The sequence below is a fragment of the Callithrix jacchus genome, chromosome 11 (genome assembly GCF_049354715.1).
Source record: "Callithrix jacchus isolate 240 chromosome 11, calJac240_pri, whole genome shotgun sequence".
Taxonomy (NCBI): Eukaryota; Metazoa; Chordata; class Mammalia; order Primates; family Cebidae; genus Callithrix; species Callithrix jacchus.
Genome location: NC_133512.1, coordinates 62908489 through 62930516, shown reverse-complemented (window position 1 = coordinate 62930516; position 22028 = coordinate 62908489). Strand labels below are relative to the sequence as shown.

General features: G+C 36.7%; 1 protein-coding gene across 11 annotated transcripts in view; it reads right to left on the bottom strand.

The window, feature by feature from the left end:
* Window positions 1-22028, bottom strand: part of ELAPOR2 (endosome-lysosome associated apoptosis and autophagy regulator family member 2) — a 265883-nt gene that overhangs the window by 69626 nt on the left and 174229 nt on the right. For 5 of the 11 annotated variants that reach the window (XM_002751648.6, XM_078342982.1, XM_035253949.3 and 2 more), the window contains one exon: window positions 8670-12300. The exons of the other annotated variants lie outside the window; for them this stretch is intronic. In XM_002751648.6, the coding sequence (XP_002751694.6) occupies window positions 12241-12300 (60 nt within the window). In that variant the 3' untranslated portion in view covers window positions 8670-12240. Of the gene's footprint in view, window positions 1-8669; window positions 12301-22028 lie in introns of those variants that run through there. 11 annotated transcript variants of the gene reach the window in all.

Here is a 22028-nt window from a genome sequence, read left to right as displayed (position 1 = left end):
CATACATGAGGCCAACAAACATATGAAATAATGCTCATCATCACTGGTCGTTAGAAAGATGCAAATCAAAACCACATGGGGATACCATCTCACACCAGTTAGAATGGCGATCATTAAAAAATCTGGAGACAACAGATGCTGGAGAGGATGTGGAGAAATAGGAACACTTTTACACTGTTGGTGGGAGTGTAAATTAGTTCAACCATTGTGGAAGATAGTGTGGTGATTCCTCAAGGCCTTAGAAACAGAAATTCCATTTGACCCAGCAATCCCATTACTGGGTATATACCCAAAGGACCATAACTCATTCTACTATGAGGACACATGCACACGAATGTTCATTGCAGCACTGTTTACAATAGCAAAGACCTGGAACCAACCCAAATGCCCATCAATGATAGACTGGATTGGGAAAATGTGGCACACATACACCATGGAATATTATGCAGCAATCAGAAATGATGAGTTTGTGTCGTTTGTAGGGACATGGATGAATCTGGAGAACATCATTCTCAGCAAACTGACACAAGAACAGAAAATAAAATACCAAATATTCTCACTCATAGGTGGGTGATGAAAAATGAGAATATATGGACACAGGGAGGGGAATACTAAACACTGGGGTCTATTGGGGGGAATAGGGGAGGGACATTGGGGAGGGGTAGCTGGGAAGGGATAGCCTGGGGAGAAATGCCAAATGTGGGTGAAGGAGAGGAAGGCAGCAAAACACACTGCCATGTGTGTACCTATGCAACTGTATTGCATGTTCTGCACATGTACCCCAAAACCTAAAATGCAATAAAAAACAAAAAGGAACATTCAATAGAGGGAATCAATCACAGAATAGATTAAGAAGAAGAAAGAATCAGCAAGAACTTACACAATCTTAGGAACAAAAAAAAAATTGAAAAGAGTGAGGATAGGTTAAGAAATTTATGGGGACACCAGCAAGTATAAGATCATGCAGATTATTGGTGCACCTAAAGAGAAGAGACAGAGAAAGGGAAAGAAAACATATTCAACAAAATAATGGAAGAAAATTCCAAAGCCTGGGAAAACAAACAGAAAATAGATCCAGTAAGGCCAAAGGATATCAGATAAAACTAATCCAAAGGAACCCACACTAAGACACAGTATAATCAAAGGTTAAACACAGTATATTTTTCAATAACTTAAAAAGTATAATTGAATTACTTGTAACTCAAAGGATAAATGCTTGAGGCGATGGATACCCCATTCTCCCTGATGTGCTTATTTTACATTGCATGCCTGTATCAAAACATCTCATATACCCCATAAATATATATCCCTATTATGTGCCCATAAAAATTAAAAATAAAATAAAAATTAGAGACAAAAACAAAGTGCTGAAAGCACCAAAGGAAAAGTAAATTGTTACATACAAGGGAAGCTCTTTCAGACTATCAGGAGATTTTTTTTTTTTTTAAGTAGACATCTTGCAGACCAGAGGAAGCAGAATGATACTCAAAATGCTGAGAGAAATTTTTAACCAAAAATACATTACTCAGCAATCTTATCTTTCAAAAATGGCAGGGTGATAAAAACTTTCTAAGACAAATAAAAGCTAAGAGTTTCTGACCATTACAACTGCCTTATAAGAAATGCTAACAGGAGTTCTCCCAGGTGAAGGAAGAGGATGTTAATTAGTAACATGAAAAAATATATAAAAGTATAAAACTCATTGGTTAAGATAAGTATATTGTAAAATTTAAAATCCTCTAATACTGTAATAATGGTGGGTAAACAATATCTCTAGTATAAAGATTAAAAGCAAAACTATTAAAAGTAACTAAAGCCACAATAATTTGTTGAATACATAAACTATTTTTAAAAATGCAGTGGATCACCCCTGTAATCCCAGCACTTTGGGAGGCCAAGGCAGGTGGATCACAAGGTCAAGAGATCAAGACCATCATGGTCAACTTGGTGAAACCCCGTCTCTACTAAAAATACAAAAAATTAGCTGGGCATGATGGCACTTGCCTGTAATCCCAGCTACTCAGGAGGCTGAGGCAGGAGAACTGCCCGAACCCAGGAGGTGGAGGTTGCAGTGAGCCAAGATCATGCTATTGCACTCCAGCCTGGGTAACAAAAGTGAAACTCCATCTCAAAAAAAAATGCAAATTATGAGATCAAAAGCATAAAAGTTGGTAGAAGGGGAAGTAAAAGTGTATACAATCAAATTTATATGTTATCAGCTTAAAATAGCCCATTATAAGATGTTTTATAAAATCCTCAGAGTAACCACAAAGCACAAGTCTCTAATAGACACACAAAGCAAAAAAAGAATCTACCATGGTATGTGTATGCCTATGTAACAAACCTGCACATTTGGCAAGTGTACCCTAGAATTTAAAGTATAATAAAAATAGTTATCAGCTTTAGGATTTAACAAAATATGATCCAAAGCCTACCATTATAAAAGTCTTCAAATCACAAAGGAATAAAGTAACAGAAGATGAAAAGGACAAAGAACCTACAAAACAATTAATAAAATGGTACTAAGTAATTACCTATCAGTAATTACTTTAAATGGAAATAGATTAAATTCTCCAATAAAAAGACATAGAGTAGCTGAAAGGATTAAAAAGAAATAAGACCCAAATATATGCTTCCCACAAGAGACTCACTTCACCTTAAAAGAATACTCATAAATTAAAAATGAAGGAATGAAAAAAGATAATCCAAATAAATGGAAACAAAAAGAGAGCAGTGGTAGCTACATTTATTTCAGACAAAATAGAAAAAGAGACAAAGGTCATTAGATGGTGATAAAGGGGTAAATTCATCAAGAGGATATAATGATTTTATACGTACGCAACATCAGAGCACCTAAATACATGTATACAGAGAGAGAGAGAGCATGCACCAACATTAAGAGATCCATATATATACATTATATATACATTAAGAGTTCTATATGTAGATCTCTTAATGTTTGCTTTATATATATATATATATGAGATCTCTATATAAACATTAAGATATATAGATATAGATATATAAGCAAACATTAAGAGAGCTAAAGACAGACACAGATTATAACACAATAATAGTAGGAGATGTCAATACCACACTTTCAACATCAAACAGTTAATCCCAAAAGAAAATAAATAAGAAAACATTAGACTTGAACTATGCTTTAGACCAAATGGACTGAAGAAGCACATACAGAACATTTCATCCAACAGGAACAGAATATACATTCTTACCAAGTGCACATGGAACACTTACCTTATGGAACATACTCTAGGCTAGATCATATATTAGGCCACAGAATGTGCCTTGACAAGTTTAAGAAGACTAAAATCATATCAAGTATCTTCTGACCACAATAGTATGGAATTAACAATCAATAGTAGGAAGAACCACAGAAATGTAACAAATATGTGGAAATTAAACAACATGCTCATGAACAACTACTGGGTCAAAGAGGCACTTAAAGGGGAAATTTAAAAATACCTTGAGGCCCAAGACAGTGGCCCATGCCTATAATCCTAGCACTTTGGGAGGCCAAGGCAGGTGGATTGTGTGAACTCAGGAGTTCGAGACCACTGTGGGCAATGTGGTGAAATCCCATGTCTACCAAAAATACAAAAACAGCTAATGTGGTGGTGTGCATCTGTGGTCCCAGCTACTTGGGTGGCTGAGGTGGAAGGACTGCTTGAGTCCAGGGGGCAGGACTTGTAGTGGGCTGAGACTGCACCACTACACTCCAGCCTGGGTGACAGAGTGAGACTCTATCTGAAAAATAATAATAAAGAAATAAAAATATATCTTAAGACAAACAAAAATGGAAACACAATATATCAAAACTTAAGGGATGCAGCAAAAGCAGTTCTAAGGGTGAAGTTTATAACAATGAACACCTACATAAAAAAAGAAAAAAAGATCTCAACCCATGTTATACTTCAAGGAACTTAAAAACAAAACAAAACAAAAACCTAAGCCCAAAGGTAGCAGAAGGAAGAAAATAACAAAGATCAGAGAAGAAATAAATGAAATAGAGACAAGAAAAATAATAGAAAAGATTTACAAACGCTAAACAAAATTGACAAACCCTTACTTAGGCTAACTAATAAAAAATAGATATGACTCAAATAAATAAAATCAGAAATGAAAGAGGAAACCTTACAACTGATAACACAGAATATAAAGGTGTGGGAGTTCAGTCAGAGTGGTGGCAAGAATATTAAGGGAAAAATAGTAGAGAAAGTTATAGAATAGTCTCAAACCTTATTGGAAGGCTGAGAAGGTTGCACAGTTTCAGTAGAAGTTTCGGCTGAAGGCAGCCTTATTCCATTTACTTTTAGTTGATAAGAAAAGCAAATAACTGGGGAATGTGGGAAATAGCTGGAGTTTGTCTCAATAACTTGTTTACTCATGTAGTCATATAAACTAGCCTTTGATCATTCCAGATGGCTCTCTCGGAGGGAGGTTGACCAAGGATATTACCCACTAATGGTGTTTGTTTTAGGCCTCAGAACCTGTCCTTTAATCTCTACACTCTAGTACTCTTAACTCAAAGCCTTTGTCATTTAATTCGTGCTGAATAAAGGCCAGCGAGGCCAGGATGTTGGGGCCAGCACCTGCTCTCTCTTTACAGCACTCACCTCAAGTGTCTGTGAGTAGTGACACCTCAGCCTGCTCATTCACTGTATTCTATGTATCAGTGAATTTATTCAACTGTCATTAAGTCAAGGTCTGCAGGACAGACCCCTGCAGGTGGTGACCCCGACACAAGAAATCTTAAGACACACTATGAACAATTAGACAAGAACAAATTGAACGATCTAGAAGAAATGAATAAATTCCTAGAAACATATAAACTTCTAAGACTATATCACAAAGAAATTTGAAATGCAAATAGATTAATAATGAATAAAGTGATCGAACCAGTAATTTTAAATCTATCATCAAAGAAAAGTCAAGAACTGATTGTTTCACCACTGATTTCTACCAAACATTTAAAGAATTAAGTTTTAAGAATTAAGTTTGAGTTCCTCCTCAAACTCTTCCATGAAAACTGAACAGGAGGGAATATTTCCAAAGACTATACTATAAAGCCAGCATTATCCTGATACTAAAGCTGGAGAAGGATATGACAAGGAAAAAAACTCCAGGCCAATATCACTGATGAACACAGTTGCAAAAATACTCAACAAAATACTAGCAAACCATATTTGACAATATATTAAAAAGATACTTCATTATGATCAAGTAGAATTTATCCCTGGAATGCAAGAATGACTTAAAGTAAGCAACTCAATAAATGTGATTTACTATATTAACAGAATAAAGGACAAAAACCAAATGATCATCTCAACAGATGCTGAAAAAAAATTAGAGATTTAAAAAATGTTCCTCAACACAATAAAAGCCATATATGACAAGTACACAGCTAACATCATACTCAACCATGAAAAAGTAAGCTTTTTCTTTGTGATCAGGAAAAAGACAAAAACGTCCACTCTCACCACTTCTATCCAACATAGTACTGGAAAATGCTAGTCAGAGCAATTATGCAAAAGAAAGAAAAGGCATCTAAATAGGAAAGTATGGAGTGAAAGTGTCTCTATTTGTAGATAAATGATCTTACATATAGAAAATCCTAAAGAATCCAACAAAAAACTGTTAGAACTGATACATGAATTCAGTGAAGTTGAATTCAAAAATCAACTTACAAAAATCAGCAGTGTTTCTATATACTAACAACAAAGTACCTAAAAAAGAAATTAAGAAAATAATTTCATTTACAATAGCATGAAAAACGTGAAATACTTAGGAGTAAATTTAGCTAAAGAAGTAAAAGATATGCATACTGAAAACTGTAGGACATCGATTAAAAAATTGAGAGTAGCACAAATAAATGGAAACATATTTTGTGTTCATGGATTGTAAGAATATTGTTAAAATTTTCATACTACCCAAAGTGATTTACAGATTCAATGCAATCCCCATTAAAATTCCAAGTCATTCTTCACAGAAATAGAAAAAAAAATTCTAAAATTTGTATGAAATGACAAAAGACTGAATATTCAAAGCAATCCTGACCAAAAAGAACAAAATTGGAGTAATCACTCTATACAAATTTAAAATATAGCACCAAGCTCTAGTAATCAAAATGGCATGGTACTGGCATAAAAACAGGTATATTAACCAATGAATTAATATAGACAGACTATTAATAGAAATAAACTCACACACCTCCAGTCTTTTAATTTTCAACATAAGTACCAAGAACACACCATGAAGAAAGGATAGTCTCTTCAATAAATGGTGTAAAGAAAACTGGATATCCACATGCAAAAAATGAAATTAGGCTCTTATCATTTATCTTATTCCTTGATAAATGAACAGACATTTCTCAAAAGAAGACACACAAGTGGCCAATATACTAAATATCTAAAATTATAAGAGAAATGCAAATTAAAATCACAATGAAATATCACCGCACACCAAAGATGAAAGTGTTGGTGAGGATGTGGGAAAAAGCGGAACTTTGGTAGTATTGTAAATTAGTATAGTCATTTTGAAAAACAGTATGGAGGTTCCTCAAAAAATGAAAATTAGAATTCCCATATGATCCAGCAGTCCCACTACTGCATATATACCCAAGGAAATGAAATCAGTATGTCAAAGAGATACTTGCACTCCCAAGTTTATTGTAGCACTATTCACAACAACCTAAGTGCCCAGGAATGGATAAATTGATTTTTAAAATGTGATACACCCACAAACACAAATGAAATACTACTCAGCCTGTTATGAAAAATAGAAAATTCTATCATTTGTGACAAGATGGATATACCTATAACATTATGTTAAGTGACATAAGGCAAGCAAAAAGAGACAAATACCATATGATTTCACTTACATGTGAAATCTAAAAGAGTCCAACTTATAGAGGCTGGGAGTAGAATGGTGGTCACCACAGGCTAGAGTGGGGATGAACCAAAAAGGAGAGAAACTGGTCAACAAGTAGAAAGTTTCAGTTATACAGGAGAAGTTCTGATGTTCTATTGCACAGTGTAGTGATTATGGTATAGTTAATAATAATGTATTTTATATTTCAAAATAGGTAAAAGAGATTTTAAAGATCCTCACCACCAAAAGTGGTAAATATTTGAGGGATGGATAAACTAATCAGCCTGATTTGATTATTCCACAATGTATACATGTATAAAAACATCACATTGTAACCCATAAATATATACAATTTTTTGTAAGTTAACAAGAAACTTAAAAAAATCAAAACCTTACTACATGCTTGATTATCTATGGTTTTTTGAGTGTTCACAGCTTCTGAGGTATTCCATGTTTTCTCTAGTTTAAATATTAGATTTTCCAGGCCGCTCAGGTTTGTCATAGTAAAATAAAATGGTCTCTATTTTTAAACTGTGATGCCAGCTGAGTCGCAGACCACACAGAGGAGAGATTAAGGGGGGTCTGAGAAAGGAGGTAATTTAGCCAGTGTACCTTCACAGTCTTCAGTTCTACGCCTTCTCTCAGCAGTCCCTGCTTTATTCACCCACCCACCATGACAGCTTTGGGCTCCAGAGCTCTTTAGTCAAGGGCTGTGAGCATGGAGAAGCCAAGAAAAGTGAGGTGTCAGGAAGATGGAACCCCAGCATGAATTATAACCACAGCTCTACAAAGGCAAAGCCTATGAACAAGACAATTCTCATTCCTACTCTGTGATAGGTTAACATGTGCGTAATTCCCACTGTTTTAATTCTTTTATTTGAAAAGCAACCAAAGGAAACCTGAAATCACTCATCTAAGATAAAGAAAATATTATCCCTCTAAGCCAAATTTACCAATACCCACACACATAATTAATAAGATGAAGAAAATTTCAGCAAATTAAAATCCTTACTGGGACCATTTGTTTAAGGAAATTGATCTGTTTCTTGAAGTACCTGAATCACTAAAGGAATCCTAGGTGTCTTTGCAGCTTAGTAAGTCTTAAAATAGGATTGTTAGCAAATCTGTACAGATTGAGGTGTGCCCTGCCTAAACGAATGCAAACAGACCAAGGACTCTCTCCAGTGCTGGGGCTGGAAAACCTATGTTGAATCTACTTTTATGCATCAACATTCCTGTTTCCATATGGTTACTTTAAATGAATCTGTATTTAAGACTGAGTATCTCCAAATTCAGTTACCTTAGCAATGAATGTCATCTAAACCCCAATGAGAAAAGTGTTTAAATCAATCTTGCTAATTTGCTTTTAATTCACTGGCTTTAGTTTTATCCTTTGCCAACTAATATCCATAATTGAGTTCCTGAACTACAAGGGGAACTCAGGAGAGTATCTACCTGGCTTTGTATTGGGTAAGTGATTAAATCTTCAAGCATGCATGATGGGGTATTTTCTTCTTGAACAATTCTGGAGACTTGACAAACTTTTTAGGTGGTAACCTTCTAAAGGGAAAAGAACCTGTGTGCAAACAGATTCTTCTGAATAGACTGCGGTAGATTACAGTGATCTAAACTAGGGGTCAGCAAACCATAACCCTTAGGTCAAATTCTAGCCCATCACCTGCTTTTGTAAAGCCTGTGAGCTAAGAAGGCTTTTACATTTTTAAATAGTCAGAAACACTTCAAAAGATTTCATGACACATGAAATTTAAATGAAACTCAAATTTCAGTGTCCATAAATAAAGTTTTATTGGAATGTTGCTATGCCCGTCTATTTACATTTTGTCTGTGGTTGCTTTCATACTACAATGGCAGAGTTGAGTAAATGCAATAGAGCCCACATGCCCTACAAAGCCAAAAATATGTACTATCTGACCCTTCACAAAAAAAGTTTGTGGGGCTCTGAGCTAGACAAGCATAATCATAATAACAATTAGTATCAATTATAATAGTAATGGTAATTAAAATTCTCTTTTCATTATTCATTCTCATCTTAAAGTTTTACTTCTTTCATTTATGATTCTAAAAGGAACTCATATAAAAATGTTAAATCAAAATAAATAAAATCTGGGAAGAGGATAATCTGTAGCCAGTGACTATGAAGGTGAATTCCATTTTAGCTTCCAAGGAATGAGCCAGGTGTTAAGATTTTTTAAAAGCTGACTCCTGTAAGGACATTTTCTTTGTGGCAAACTTAGTTTAGGAGTCGGGCCTGTCAACCTGGGATCAAATTCATGATTACTATAAAATAGATATGAGGGAGTTTTAGTTTCTCTGAAGATAAACTCTTAGTTTATAAATATGAGCAGTACACTCACTTTAAACGTGGCCAATGAAGTCATCTTCCCACACCAATCCATAAGAAATTTATTTCTATGAAAAGGAGAGAAATGATGTACACATTTCTCTCTTTAGAGATGAGCCTCCCAGTAGAAATTACCATGTGCCACAGGAAGTAGCTCTACTGACAGACTTCAAATGAGAGTTGGCCAGATGGGTCTTGAAGCAGCAGTCGATCATGACTCACCTGGGGACCTGGAGAACCCAGATGCTAAAGGGCTGGACCCAAGCAATTCTTCCACATCATCAATTTAAACCACCTTTTATCTTTGGGGAAAAAAATAAGGACAGACATCTACACAAAAATACTATGAAATATTTTTAATCCTAGAAAGTATGCAATTGCTAGTAACTAAAGAGGGGGAAGTCAACAATAATGAAAAGCAGGTTTTTTTTAAATTCAGTGAACACATATCAAAATGCTCAATGTTGTTAAATAACATAATATAATTCATCCACAGAAGACATGTTCTCATCCAGTGGAAAATTGATTTAAATACATTTTGACTGAGTGCTAAGAGATTTTATAGGCAACAGCTGACTTAATGAAGTAATTAAGGTTTCAAAATTGTGCCTTTTAGAAAAATAACAAATAACTTCTTCTACAACTTAGGGGAAAAAAGGAACAACAAATGTCAATTAAAAGTCAAAGAAACATGATTAATTTGTTTATGCCTTTCAACATTTCACTGAGCTTTGCAAAGGCCAGACATAAAACTAAAGTGGATTTTATAGCCAGGATTGGTCTGAATATTTCCCCATAATATTCTTTCTGTCATACTTCTTCAGTGCTTGAAATAAAATGACAAACTACTGGAAACTAAAGGAAAATGTCAGCTCCTTCCCAAAGATGGGATTGTGCTGACAAAATCTATTTAATATCTAAAATTGGAAATAAAATAAATTCTTCAATATCAACTACATTTTCAGAGAGTTCATTAAAATTTAAGGCATTTTTGACATGTCAGAGATTTTAGTCCAATGACAGGAGAAGAAAGAAGCTACCTGGGAGCAAATCCCAATTATCTCTGTGGCTTGGAACATACATATTAAACGCAGTGGAAGATGAGGAGAAAGGTGACAGGTGACTATGGAAGTTTTCTCACTCTGTCCAGTCTATACAGCTTTGCCAGGGTTTCTCTTTGAGGGTTCATTTTAAATATATTTTCATTCTTCTGTTTAAATTTTGATCAAAATGGGGAAATGCTCATCAGCACTCCGTTGGCAGGATAAAAATGAGGAATGCCAATATAATTTCTTCTTTATAAGAAAATTCAAGAAATTAAGTGCAAAAAAAGGTTTATGCAAAGTGACACCCTCCCTGAATTCCACAGCAAAAAATAAAATAATGACAATCTCACCTATACTCGTATGTGCAACAGCAGAGATAAACACAAAACATTCATTCAATAACAGAATGATCTAGTGTTTTACCAATAAGCCAAATAAACAAAATTATTCATTTTTCTCCCATTTTCCACAAAAATAAAGACACCACCTTCAGACACAAAAGTTACAAATCATACTTCATTGAAATGCTTGGAGCAAATCATTTCCCTACATATATGCCCTGCCACTCTCAGCCAATCATGACTCTTTTTTAAAATCTGAATTAAGATCTATAAAGATTACTGTTTATTGGAAACAAACAAAAGCACCTTAGATCAGCAATGGCCAGGAAACCTCCCTCTTTCCCAGTTTTAAATCAATTAAGGTTTACAAAAAATTGGTGAAATCCAACTTCATTCATACTTCCTTCAACAAATAATATCCAAGTCGTGCTAATACTAGTAGTCCACCATAGAAAATATCACAATTATCTGGATCACTTTGAATAAGAACAATTCTTTTATAACTGCTTATGGTACAACCACATTCTTCTTATGAATAGAATTATATGTAATTTTTCAAAACTGAATTCCTGTCTTACTGGCTTATTTGTTTTAAGTTTCTAAGGAAGTCATCATTCTCAAAGTCTTATAGCAGAAAAATAACCATATAACCTCTAGTGCTTGACATAGAGCAAAAGTCCCAGTGACATTTTCTGGAGACCATGAAATTACCCTAATATTTCTTATAGTCACTTTCTTATGATTTTGCCAGTGATTTGACTGACAAGCTTTCCTTTTTATTTTAATTATACTCTGAGCACTACATAAACCGTTTTAAGTCATTTGACTTTTATGATACTATCAACTAGTTTTCATTAATGAAGAGTTGGGGCTTCCTGTTACCTTTCTTTCTTTTTTGTTTTATAGATTCCTTCAAACTTTCAGTCAAGCCCTTCTTACCAGTTCCAACAAAGATGGAGATTCAAAGGCAATTATAAATTTAGATAACCCAAGCACATGCTAACTCTTCCTGAAATTTAAATGAAGAGAAGATACCCTATGGAAAAATGAAAAGCTATTGTCTTCATTCCTCACCATTTTTAGTAGAAAAGTTATTTTTAGGTCAGGAAAATAAATAATGGAAAAAATATACCTTAAAAATTTTTTTAATTTTCCCCAAAATATAAACAAAGAAAAAACATAAATGGGATCATAATGCATGTGTTTACATCTGCCTTCGAAATCACACTTGTTATGTAGACATTAAAAACAAAAGTTACCCATTAATTATATGGCATGCATCAGCAGTGCATTGGTGGGCTGCTTAAACTTGGTTTTCAGTTATGTGTATATACAGATAAATCTCTTCCTGAGTTGAGCTTCATCTTCAGTTGAGACTCAAATCATTTGCTTTCCTTTTTTTTTTTTTTTTTTTTTTTTGGCAAGGTACTTGACCATGTGATAAGGCAATCAAATGTTTCAGTCTCCTTCCCCTTTCAGCGGCATGGCCCTCCTCTGTGAGATCACCAACGTGACAGGTATGAGGACAGACCCTAAAATATGATCCTGTAAAACTAAAGCAGGTTTCTCTGTTCATTAGTCTCAATGCTACAGCACTGTCTCTTCATATATTTGGGGATCTTGAGGTTTTCAGCTGAACAGATTCAAAATGGTCTTCTTTTTCCTAAGAAAAAATATTAAAGACAAAATCAACTCACTGAAATTCTCATAAGATTTTAGAATCTTACATGTCCAGAAGGAAAGTTCCAGAAATCATTTTAATCTATCTAGCTGCCACTTGTGATTAGGATTTTACAGTTAAAGTTGGGTAGCAGACATAAAACAAGTAGCATGCCTACCCTTAAGGGCACTTTTGATGTCCAAGAGATAAGACAGACAAATCCAAAATAGAAGCAAACCCATGATTGCAATAGATACCAAAAGACGTAGCTGTGATCCCTGCAAAGAAACCACCGAGACCCTTCCTAAGGGCATACCTGACCTAAGCGCTGAAATCAATGACCTAGCCATGCTAATTGTGGGCAAAATAGAACTGACAAACTAAATATTTTCGAGATAATGTAGGCTGAATAATAAAAAAAGGACAGCAGAAATAAATAAGGAGAATGCCAATAAGATATTAAATCAGTTAAGTTCACTAATATGGTTTAGGAAAATCTTTTGGGTAGAATGCCTACTAAAGATGTTAAACAAGTCATCATTGATAATAGGTCAAAATTTTCACTCAATTATGTCCGTGCTGGTATTATATAAAAGATTCAAAATGTAAACTAATAAAATAAATTAGATTATTTAATAAAGAAACAAGAAAGAGAAGGTGAGATTTCTTCCAACCTTTCATTTTCTTTATGAGACAGGGTCTCTCTCTGCTGCCCAAGCTGGACTGTAGTGGGACAATCTCAGCTCACTGCAACCTCTGCCTCCCAAGCTCAAGCAATCCTCCCCCCTCAGCCTCCCAAGTAGCTAGGACCACAGGCAAAAGCTACCATGCCTATTTTTTTTTTTTTGAGATGGAATCTCACACTGTTGCCCAGGCTGTAGTGCAATGGTGTGATCTTGGCTCACTGCAACCTCTGCCTCCCAGGATCAAGTGATTCTCCCACCTCAGCCTCCAGAGTAGCTGGGATTACAGGCACCCACCACCACACCCAACTAATTTTTTGTATTTTTAGTAAAGATGGGTTTTCAGTATGTTGGCCAGGCTGGTCTCGAACTCCTGACCTCATGATCTGCCAACCTCAGCCTCCCAAAGTGCTGGGATTATAGGTGTGAGCCACCAGGCCTGGCCACCTAATTTTTATATTTCTTTGTAGAGATGATGTTTTGCCTTATTTCCCAGGCTTTGTCCAAACTTCTAATTGTTAGAGAAAGCTTTCTGAAGGCTGCTGGAATGGGGTGGAGACTATGCCAATGAAGAGAATAAATATGAAGAGAACTATGATTGCTTTTTAAAATAAATGAAATAGGAGGCCAACCAGTCTCATATACAAATAGTTGTATGTTTAAACTAGAATAGTGACATGAGAAGATAATAGAAAGTCAACATTGATTAGCTGTCAGGAAGGATAAGTTTGCTTTTGTGTTTGCTCTCATTTGGATGGATAAATTCAAGAGCTTTCAGGCTACAGGAACAGGATTATAGAAAAAGGTTATAGCATACATGCCAACATATCACTTTTTCCCTGACTCTGTTGAGCTGACAAGCCTCTGGAAGAGCAGACTGTAGATCCCCTCAGTGCTCCTGCTGACTGGCTCTGGTAGAACTTGACTGAAGTCTTATGATTAACAGCCTTAATAATGTTTTAGAATAACTACTGACAATTCAAATATTTATTAAGCACTGTCTCTGTTGCAGGACGAGGACTAGACTTTAGGGATATAAAAATTAGTTCAGCAAAATGTCTTCCCTCAAGGAGATCATAGGCTATTAAAGGAAAGAGCTCTTGGGTATCATCCATAAACTAAAAAGAAAACATGAGATTTCTGCAGCCTTTGCTTGAGAAGATTTGATTCAACATGTTGTTGTATGGAGGGAAGGCAGAGACCTGTTGGTTATCCTCAAGGTAATATTTAAAGTAAAACACTGAAAACCCTTTATAAAATCATGTTGAGATCATAGGGTTTTAATAGCCATGTCCTCTGCCTTTGCATGGGATTGTTCTCCTATTGCTGATATGGTGGAATATATACACATATGCATATGTGCACAGTTAGGTGGGTAGTGCCACTAACTGACTGGGACTTTCTGATGGCAGGAATTCTACATATCATTTATTGTTTAATTCCCAAGATATAACCCAAGTCCCATTACTTGGTATGTTATCAATCAATGGGTATAAACTCTTTTATAAAAATCTATTGAAATACCACATTGGAGAAGGAAAGACACTGGATTGGAACTCAGGAGACATGGCTTTTAATTCCTATCTAACCCGCCTTGGACAAATAAGTAAACCTTTCTGGTCTCAATTTACTCGTGTATTGGATAAGGATACCAAACCAGATGATCTTTTACAGGTCTAAATCCAAGAAACTACTGCAAAACCAACTTTCTCCAGAAGGTTTCTCTCACCTTTGAAATAAATGAAATAGAAGACAGAATGAACAGATGAATAAGATAGTGCAGTAGGGTCACTACCTACCCTGCACTCCCTTCTCCTCAATGTACCAAGAGACCCTACTCTTGTTCTTGACATACTAACATAACCCCCGGACTTGGCAAAGTGTCTTACAGTGTCCCATAAATGGTAGTTAAATAAATAAAATAAACACATAAAAAATTGATTTAGTTTTAATTGCAGAGAAAAGTCAAGAAAAATAAATCTATACATGCAGTTCAGTGCTAGGAAAATATCAAGTACAGTATGGCCTTTATTTAGACCATGAATGAGGACATCTAAGATAAAGCAAACCCTACATGACATAATAATTAATGAACATAAAGATTTTCTTCTCTATGAAATAATGTGTAACAAAATTCTTAAAACTCGACACAATAAGATATGTGAAATGACATTTATAGCAGCTTTATTCAAAGTCAAATACTGGAAATAGCATAGGTATCAATCAACAGACCGGATAAACAAATTTTGGTATACCTCCACTACTCAAGAATAAAAAGGAATCTACTTCTGTTAACACAAGGTGAATGAATCTCAAAAGTATCCTTCTGAGTAAAATAAAAAGGACACAAAATAATACATATACTCTGTGATTACAATAGGAAGAAGTTCTATAACAGATAACACTGATCTATGGTTTAAAAGATCATTACAGTAGTTTCCTTTGGGAGAGAGGGATTCACTGCATGCAAAATGACATGTTACTCTCAGGGGCGATACTAATGTTCAATATCTTGATAGGAATTGGGGGTTATATATGTATATTCATTTCTCAAAATTCATTAAACTGTGTATTTGTAATGCATGCATTTCACTTAAAACAAACTTCAAGTATTGAATTAGTATCAACAATATGTTTCCTGAAGTGTTCTGGGTTGAAGTGAGTGAAAATTCACTCAGGGTTAGGGAAAAATATTCAGGGAAAAACAATTGAGAAAGTTATAGAATATAGTCTTAAACCCTTCAGGAAGATCTAAGGTTTTTTCCATAGTTTCAGTAGAATTTTCAGCTGAAGGCAGCCTAAATCCTCTTTACATTTAGTTAATAAGAAAAACGATGACCTTCTTCACAGAACTGGAAAAAAACCACCTTAAACGTCATATGGAACCAAAAGAGAGCCTGCATAACCAAGTCGATTCTGAGCAAAAAGAACAAACCTAGAGGCATCACACTAGTGGACTTCAAACTATACTACAAGGCAACAGTAATCAAAACAGCATGGTACTGGTACCAAAACATAGATATAGACAAATGGAACAGAACAGAGGCATCGGAGGCAACACAACACATCTACAACCATCTGAGCTTTGACAAACCTGACAAAAACAAGCAATGGGGAAAGGATTCCCCGTTTAATAAATGGTGTTGGGAAAACTGGCTAGCCATGTGCAGAAAGCAGAAACTGGACCTCTTCCTGACACCTTACACTAGAATTAACTCCAGATAGATTAAAGACTTAAACATAAGACCTAACACCATAAAAACCCTAGAAGAAAATCTAGGCAAAACCATTCAGGACATAGGCATAGGCAAGGACTTCATGACCAAAACACCAAAAGTATTGGAACAAAATCCAAAATAGACAAATGGGACCTAATCAAACTCCACAGCTTCTGCACAGCAAAAGAAATAGTCACTAGAGTGAATCGGCAACCAACAGAATGGGAGAAAATTTTTGCAGTTTACCCATCTGGCAAAGGGCTGATATCCAGAATCTACAAAGAACTCAAACAGATTTACAAGAAAAAAAACCAACAAGCCCATTCAAAAGTGGGCGAAGGATATGAACAGACACTTTACAAAAGAAGACATACATGAGGCCAACAAACATATGAAAAATGCTCATCATCACTGGTCATTTGAAAAATGCAAATCAAAACTACATCAAGATACCATCTCATGCCAGTTAGAATGGCAATCATTAAAAAATCTGGAGACAACAGATGCTGGAGAGGATGTGGAGAAATAGGAACACTTTTACACTGCTGGTGGGAGTGTAAATTAGTTCAACCATTGTGGAAGACAGTGTGGCGATTCCTCAAGGACCTAGAAATAGAAATTCCATTTGACCCAGCAATCCTATTACTAGGTATATATCCAAAGGATTATAAATCATTCTATGTAAGGATACATGCACACGAATGTTCACTGCAGCACTGTTTACAATAGCAAAGACTTGGAACCAACCCAAATGCCCATCAATGATAGACTGGACAGGGAAAATGTGCCACATATACACAATGGAATACTATGCAGCCATAAAAAACTATGAGTTCGTGTCCTTTGCAGGGACATGGATTAACCTGGAAACCATAATTCTCAGCAAACTGACACAAGAACAGAAAATCAAACACTGCATATTCTCACTCATAGGTAGGTGTTGAACAATGAGAACACATGGACACAGGGAGGGGAGCATCACACTCTGGGGTCTGTTGGAGGGAAAAAGGGGAGGGACAGCGGGGGGTGGGGAGTTGGGGAGAGATAGCATGGGGAGAAATGCCAGATATAGGTGATGGGGAGGAAGGTAGCAAATCATACTGCCATGTGTGTGACTATACAACAAACTTGCATATTCTTCATATGTACCCCAAAACCTAAAATGCAATTTAAAAAAGAAAAAGAAAAAAATAAGAAAACCCAACAGCTAGGGTATGTAGGGGAGTTTATCTGAATAGCTTGTTTACTCATGTGGTCTTTAAACTTTGAGCTGGATGGCCCTCTCCAGGGAAGGTTGACCAGAGATATTACCCACTAATGGTGTTTGCTTTGGACATCAGAACCTGTGCCTCTAGTGGTATTGACTCAAGTCTTTATCAATTAAACTTTACTAAATAAATGTGAGTCTCACTGGCTGGGGAGGGCCAGTGGCTGCTATCTTTTTACAGCACTCTCCAGGGAGTCTATAAGTGACCATAGCCCCTCAGCTGAACTGACAAAGCATAATATCTGTGTGTCAGTGTACTTTATTCATCCATCACTGAATCAAGGTCTGGAGGATAGACCCCTGCAGGTAGTGACTCTGACAGTGGAGCTCAACAGCGGGCAATCCAGACAGAGGTGTATTGAAGTCTGCAATTTACTTTGAACCCTAACAACACAAAAGAATATGGATTGATGAAAGTATGGAGGGACAGATATGTAATAATACAAATATAATAAAACTTGGGTGGTGGATATATGGCTATACCACTGTATGATTCTTTCAACTTTTCTTTACTATTTCAAAATTTAATTTTTAAAGTAAAAAATCATATACTAACTAAAATCGCTATTTAAAATAAAATGTACTATACTGAATCTTCTCAGGGAAGAAAATTCTTTTATACTCTAATTGAGGAGGTGATTGCTGCTTGAGAACTTCTTGGAAAGTGGGTTAAAGAAGTCACAGTTCAGGCCGGGCACGGTGGCTCAAGCCTGGAATCCCAGCACTTTGGGAGGCCGAGGCGGGTAGATCATGAGGTCAAGAGATCGAGACCATCCTGGTCAACATGGTGAAACCCCGTCTCTACTAAAAATTACAAAAAATTAGCTGGGCACAGTGGCGCGTGCCTGTAATCCCAGCTACTCAGGAGGCTGAGGCTGGAGAATTGCCTGAACCCAGGGTGCGGAGGTTGCGGTGAGCCGAGCTGCGCCATTGCACTCCAGCCTGGGTAACAAGAGCGAAACTCCATCTCAAAAAAAAAAAAAAGAAGTCACAGCTCAGCTGTCTCAACAGCACCCTGAATGCTTTAATTATCCTATCCTCTATGCCAAAAGATTTCCTCATTAACTGGGCAATCAGCCTTAGGTATGCCCCATGGTAAGAGAACCACAGTTGACCTTTGAACACCACAAATTTGAACTGCACAGGCCTACTTAAAGGCAGATTTTTGTTTTGAGACAGAGTCTTGCTCTGTCAGCCAGGCTGGAGTGCAGTGGCACAAACTTGGCTTTCTGTAACCTCCACTTACAGGCAGATTTTTAAAAACTGAACATGGATCAGAAATACAGTATTTTGGGGAGGCAAAAGCCGCCTAAATAGAGAACTGATTTTTACATGGGCAGGTTCTGCAGAGCAGACCGCAGGATTTAAGTATGCTTGAATTTTGGTAGACTCAGGAGCCCTGGAACCAATCCTCCCTGTATGACCATACAACTAAAATTCATTCTAGTAGGCAAAGGAGGTTTCACCCTCTTTAAGACACAAACTACAGAAACATGCATCTACAAGGAGTGCTAAAAGGGAAAAATGGAAATCACTTAAGGGAAGAAACCTGAGAGATTATGAAAATTTTGACTGATTCACTTTAAAGATGGTTTGGCAGGACTCAATGACCATTAAGTAAGTAATTAAGAATGACAAGCAGGCTGGGCGTGGTGGTACATGCCTATAATCCCAGCACTTTGGGAGGCCGAGGCAGGATCAGAAGATTAAGACCAATCTGGACAACATGGTGAAACCCCATCTCTACTAAAAATACAAAAAATAGCTGGGTTTGGTGGTACACACCTGTAGTCCCAGCTACTCGGGAGGCTGAAAAGGGGAATCGCTTGAACCCCGGAGGTGGAGGTTGCAGTGAGCTGAGATCATTCCACTGCACTCCAGCCTGGTGACAGATCAAGACTCCATCTCAAAAAAAGAAAAAAAAAAAAGAATGACAAGCAGCTGGGCCATTTTGGGGCTCAACCTTTCTTGCAATCTATTATGCCATTTCAGATCCATTCATAGATGACAGTAAAAGATCTCAGAGATTTTGAAGTGGGTCCTGACTACAATACAGAGAGCCTTCCCTGAGACTCGTTCCCATAGGAAAAGTTACTGAAGCTTTGACTCATATTTGGACTCTTATTATCCCAGATTGTGTTTACAGCATAGAAGTTCACTAGAGAATGAGAAACTTACTCAAGGGACTCTAGATAAATTAGTATGTTCAGGTCTACCTGGAAATTTTCCCTACTTTTATGTTTAAACCAGGAATTAACTTAAACATTATTAACAGTAGCAAGAAATACTCTGGATTAAGATGGACTCTTTAAACATGTCTCCAATATGCAAGTCAAGTCCAAATCAACAAAAGGACACAAACCCTTCAGTTCAGAGAGAAGGCAGTATGACTGTGGCCTCTAAGTTAAGGGGTCCCCAAAGCTCAAATAAATGATGTCAGTAAAGAAAATGTTGCTGTTCAACACAGGACTTTGGGGAGACCAAAAATACTGGAAGTATGGTTGGATCATTAACAGCTGATATGCTGCTCAAAATTAAAAGTGGATGCAAGCATCTTGTCTCCTGTCAAAGATTCTCTTTCTCTTTAGTCTTAATGCCTCCCTCCCAAACTACCCCAATTCAGCTGCTTTAAAGAGAAAGATAATTAGGAGACCAAAGTTTTCCTATTACCAAGAGGGACTGGACAATACACACCCATCTGAATCTACTAGGAAAACTTGGAGAGGGTTTCTTAAACATTTATCACTCTGTTAGTTGCAGCACTCAAGTCACCATCATACCTGCTCTGATAGGAGAAAAGGAGCATACAGATATTGGGGTTTGAGCAAGATTTAGAGTAGAAAAAGGGAAATAATGCGACCTTTGCAGGGGTTTCTATGTGCCCATTCAACATAGCATTATTGTTGCTTCTACATCTGAATGTACGATAGAACTTGGTGTTATATGCTTGTACTTCCCTACCTCATACATGCTAAAGGAGATTCCCCTGACCAAGAACAGCCACATGTAGAGAAGGGCCAGTAGGATACCCCCAGGAATTCCCAACTCTGCCATTTGCAACAAATGGTGAGTCAGGGTTTCACACAAATTTCTCTACCTTCTGATGCCCAAAACAGTCACTATATAAATGAGGTACTGTTGGTATCAAGTCAGAAGTCTCCATCTCAGCAAACCCACTTGAGTTATCACTACTCTACTAGCAGAGGTGGGTGATAAACCCCCATAAAATTCAGGGAATTGCTACCTAAATAAAGTTTATTGAAACTATGTAAGCATATTTACAATGCTAAATTTACTCAGCAGTCAAGGAAAAACAGTTCAGAACTTTACTTGACTTTCTGCTATTGGGACAGTGTGGGCCTCACTTGAGTATTCTACTTGATATTTTGTATCAGCTAGCCTACAAAGTAGGTATCCTTTTAATTGGACCCAAACTAACAGGCCATGTTAAAAGTTGTCCCCAAAGCTGGGACACACTCTCTGCCTTTATGGACTCACAATCATAATGACAACTTTGTAATACGATTCTCTTGACTAATGATTTTGCCAATTGGAGACTCTGACAAAAGGAGACGGAGGTACCGTTGAGGTTTTAGACTCATTATCTCCTTGATATGGCTACCAGTTACAGCCATTAGTTGGTCACTGATACAGTCAAAATTAATGTCTCTCCCATGCAGATCTTGTAACTCTACAGCTTGATAGTCCTATTTATGGTGGCTCAACAAGGTGGAAAAGGCTGGATAAGCCTCGCTTGTCAAACACGAATGGTGTATATTCAAAAATGCAGTTGGTCTGGCCCCAGTGGCATGTAGGCCTCACATAAAAATGTGACAGATAGATATTAGTAGAAATAAGGTGAAATTATAGTTACTAAAATGGGCAATCTGTTTTTTTAGTACTAGATACAGACACCACCACAGTCTGATAATGGAGGAGATAGCTTACACTCTGAGAAGTATGAAGAAATAAGGGACATTAAGGATCATTTGATTTTCAAGCCACCCTATCGCCTTCCTATTAAGAAAATTTCTGACATGGTTCTCTCAAATCATCTCAAGGGCCTTTAATTTAGCTCATTGCTGGGTCTGCCATACCCACCACATGCTCTTATCACAACTCATTTTTCATTCCCCTTAAAGTAAGTAAGAAATTTATCCAAAACAGCAAAAAATGGCCTCAGTCCCTGCCCCAGACAACATCAACATCTCATTCCCATAGCCATTATTTAGTCATTTCATAAGATGAACAAGAACCACTAGTTTGCAGTGTGGACAAACAGGAAATGTTGAGCTGACTTCCCTCAAGCAGTTTCCCCAAAGACAAAAAAGAGACATTATTATATGAGGTTAATTAGAAACCCTAAGGTTTACCCAGCAAAGAAGCTACTTACAAGCAGTGTCAACCCATGCTGCCTGACCAACGTAGGTCCCACTTAGTGTACCCAACAACTGTGAATAACACTTCCTTTCCAGAGGCACCACGTGTACCTCCAGGACTACACTCCTTGTATAGAAGTCAGACACTAACTTGCTTCTGCACTAAAAACATGGTAGCTTGCAC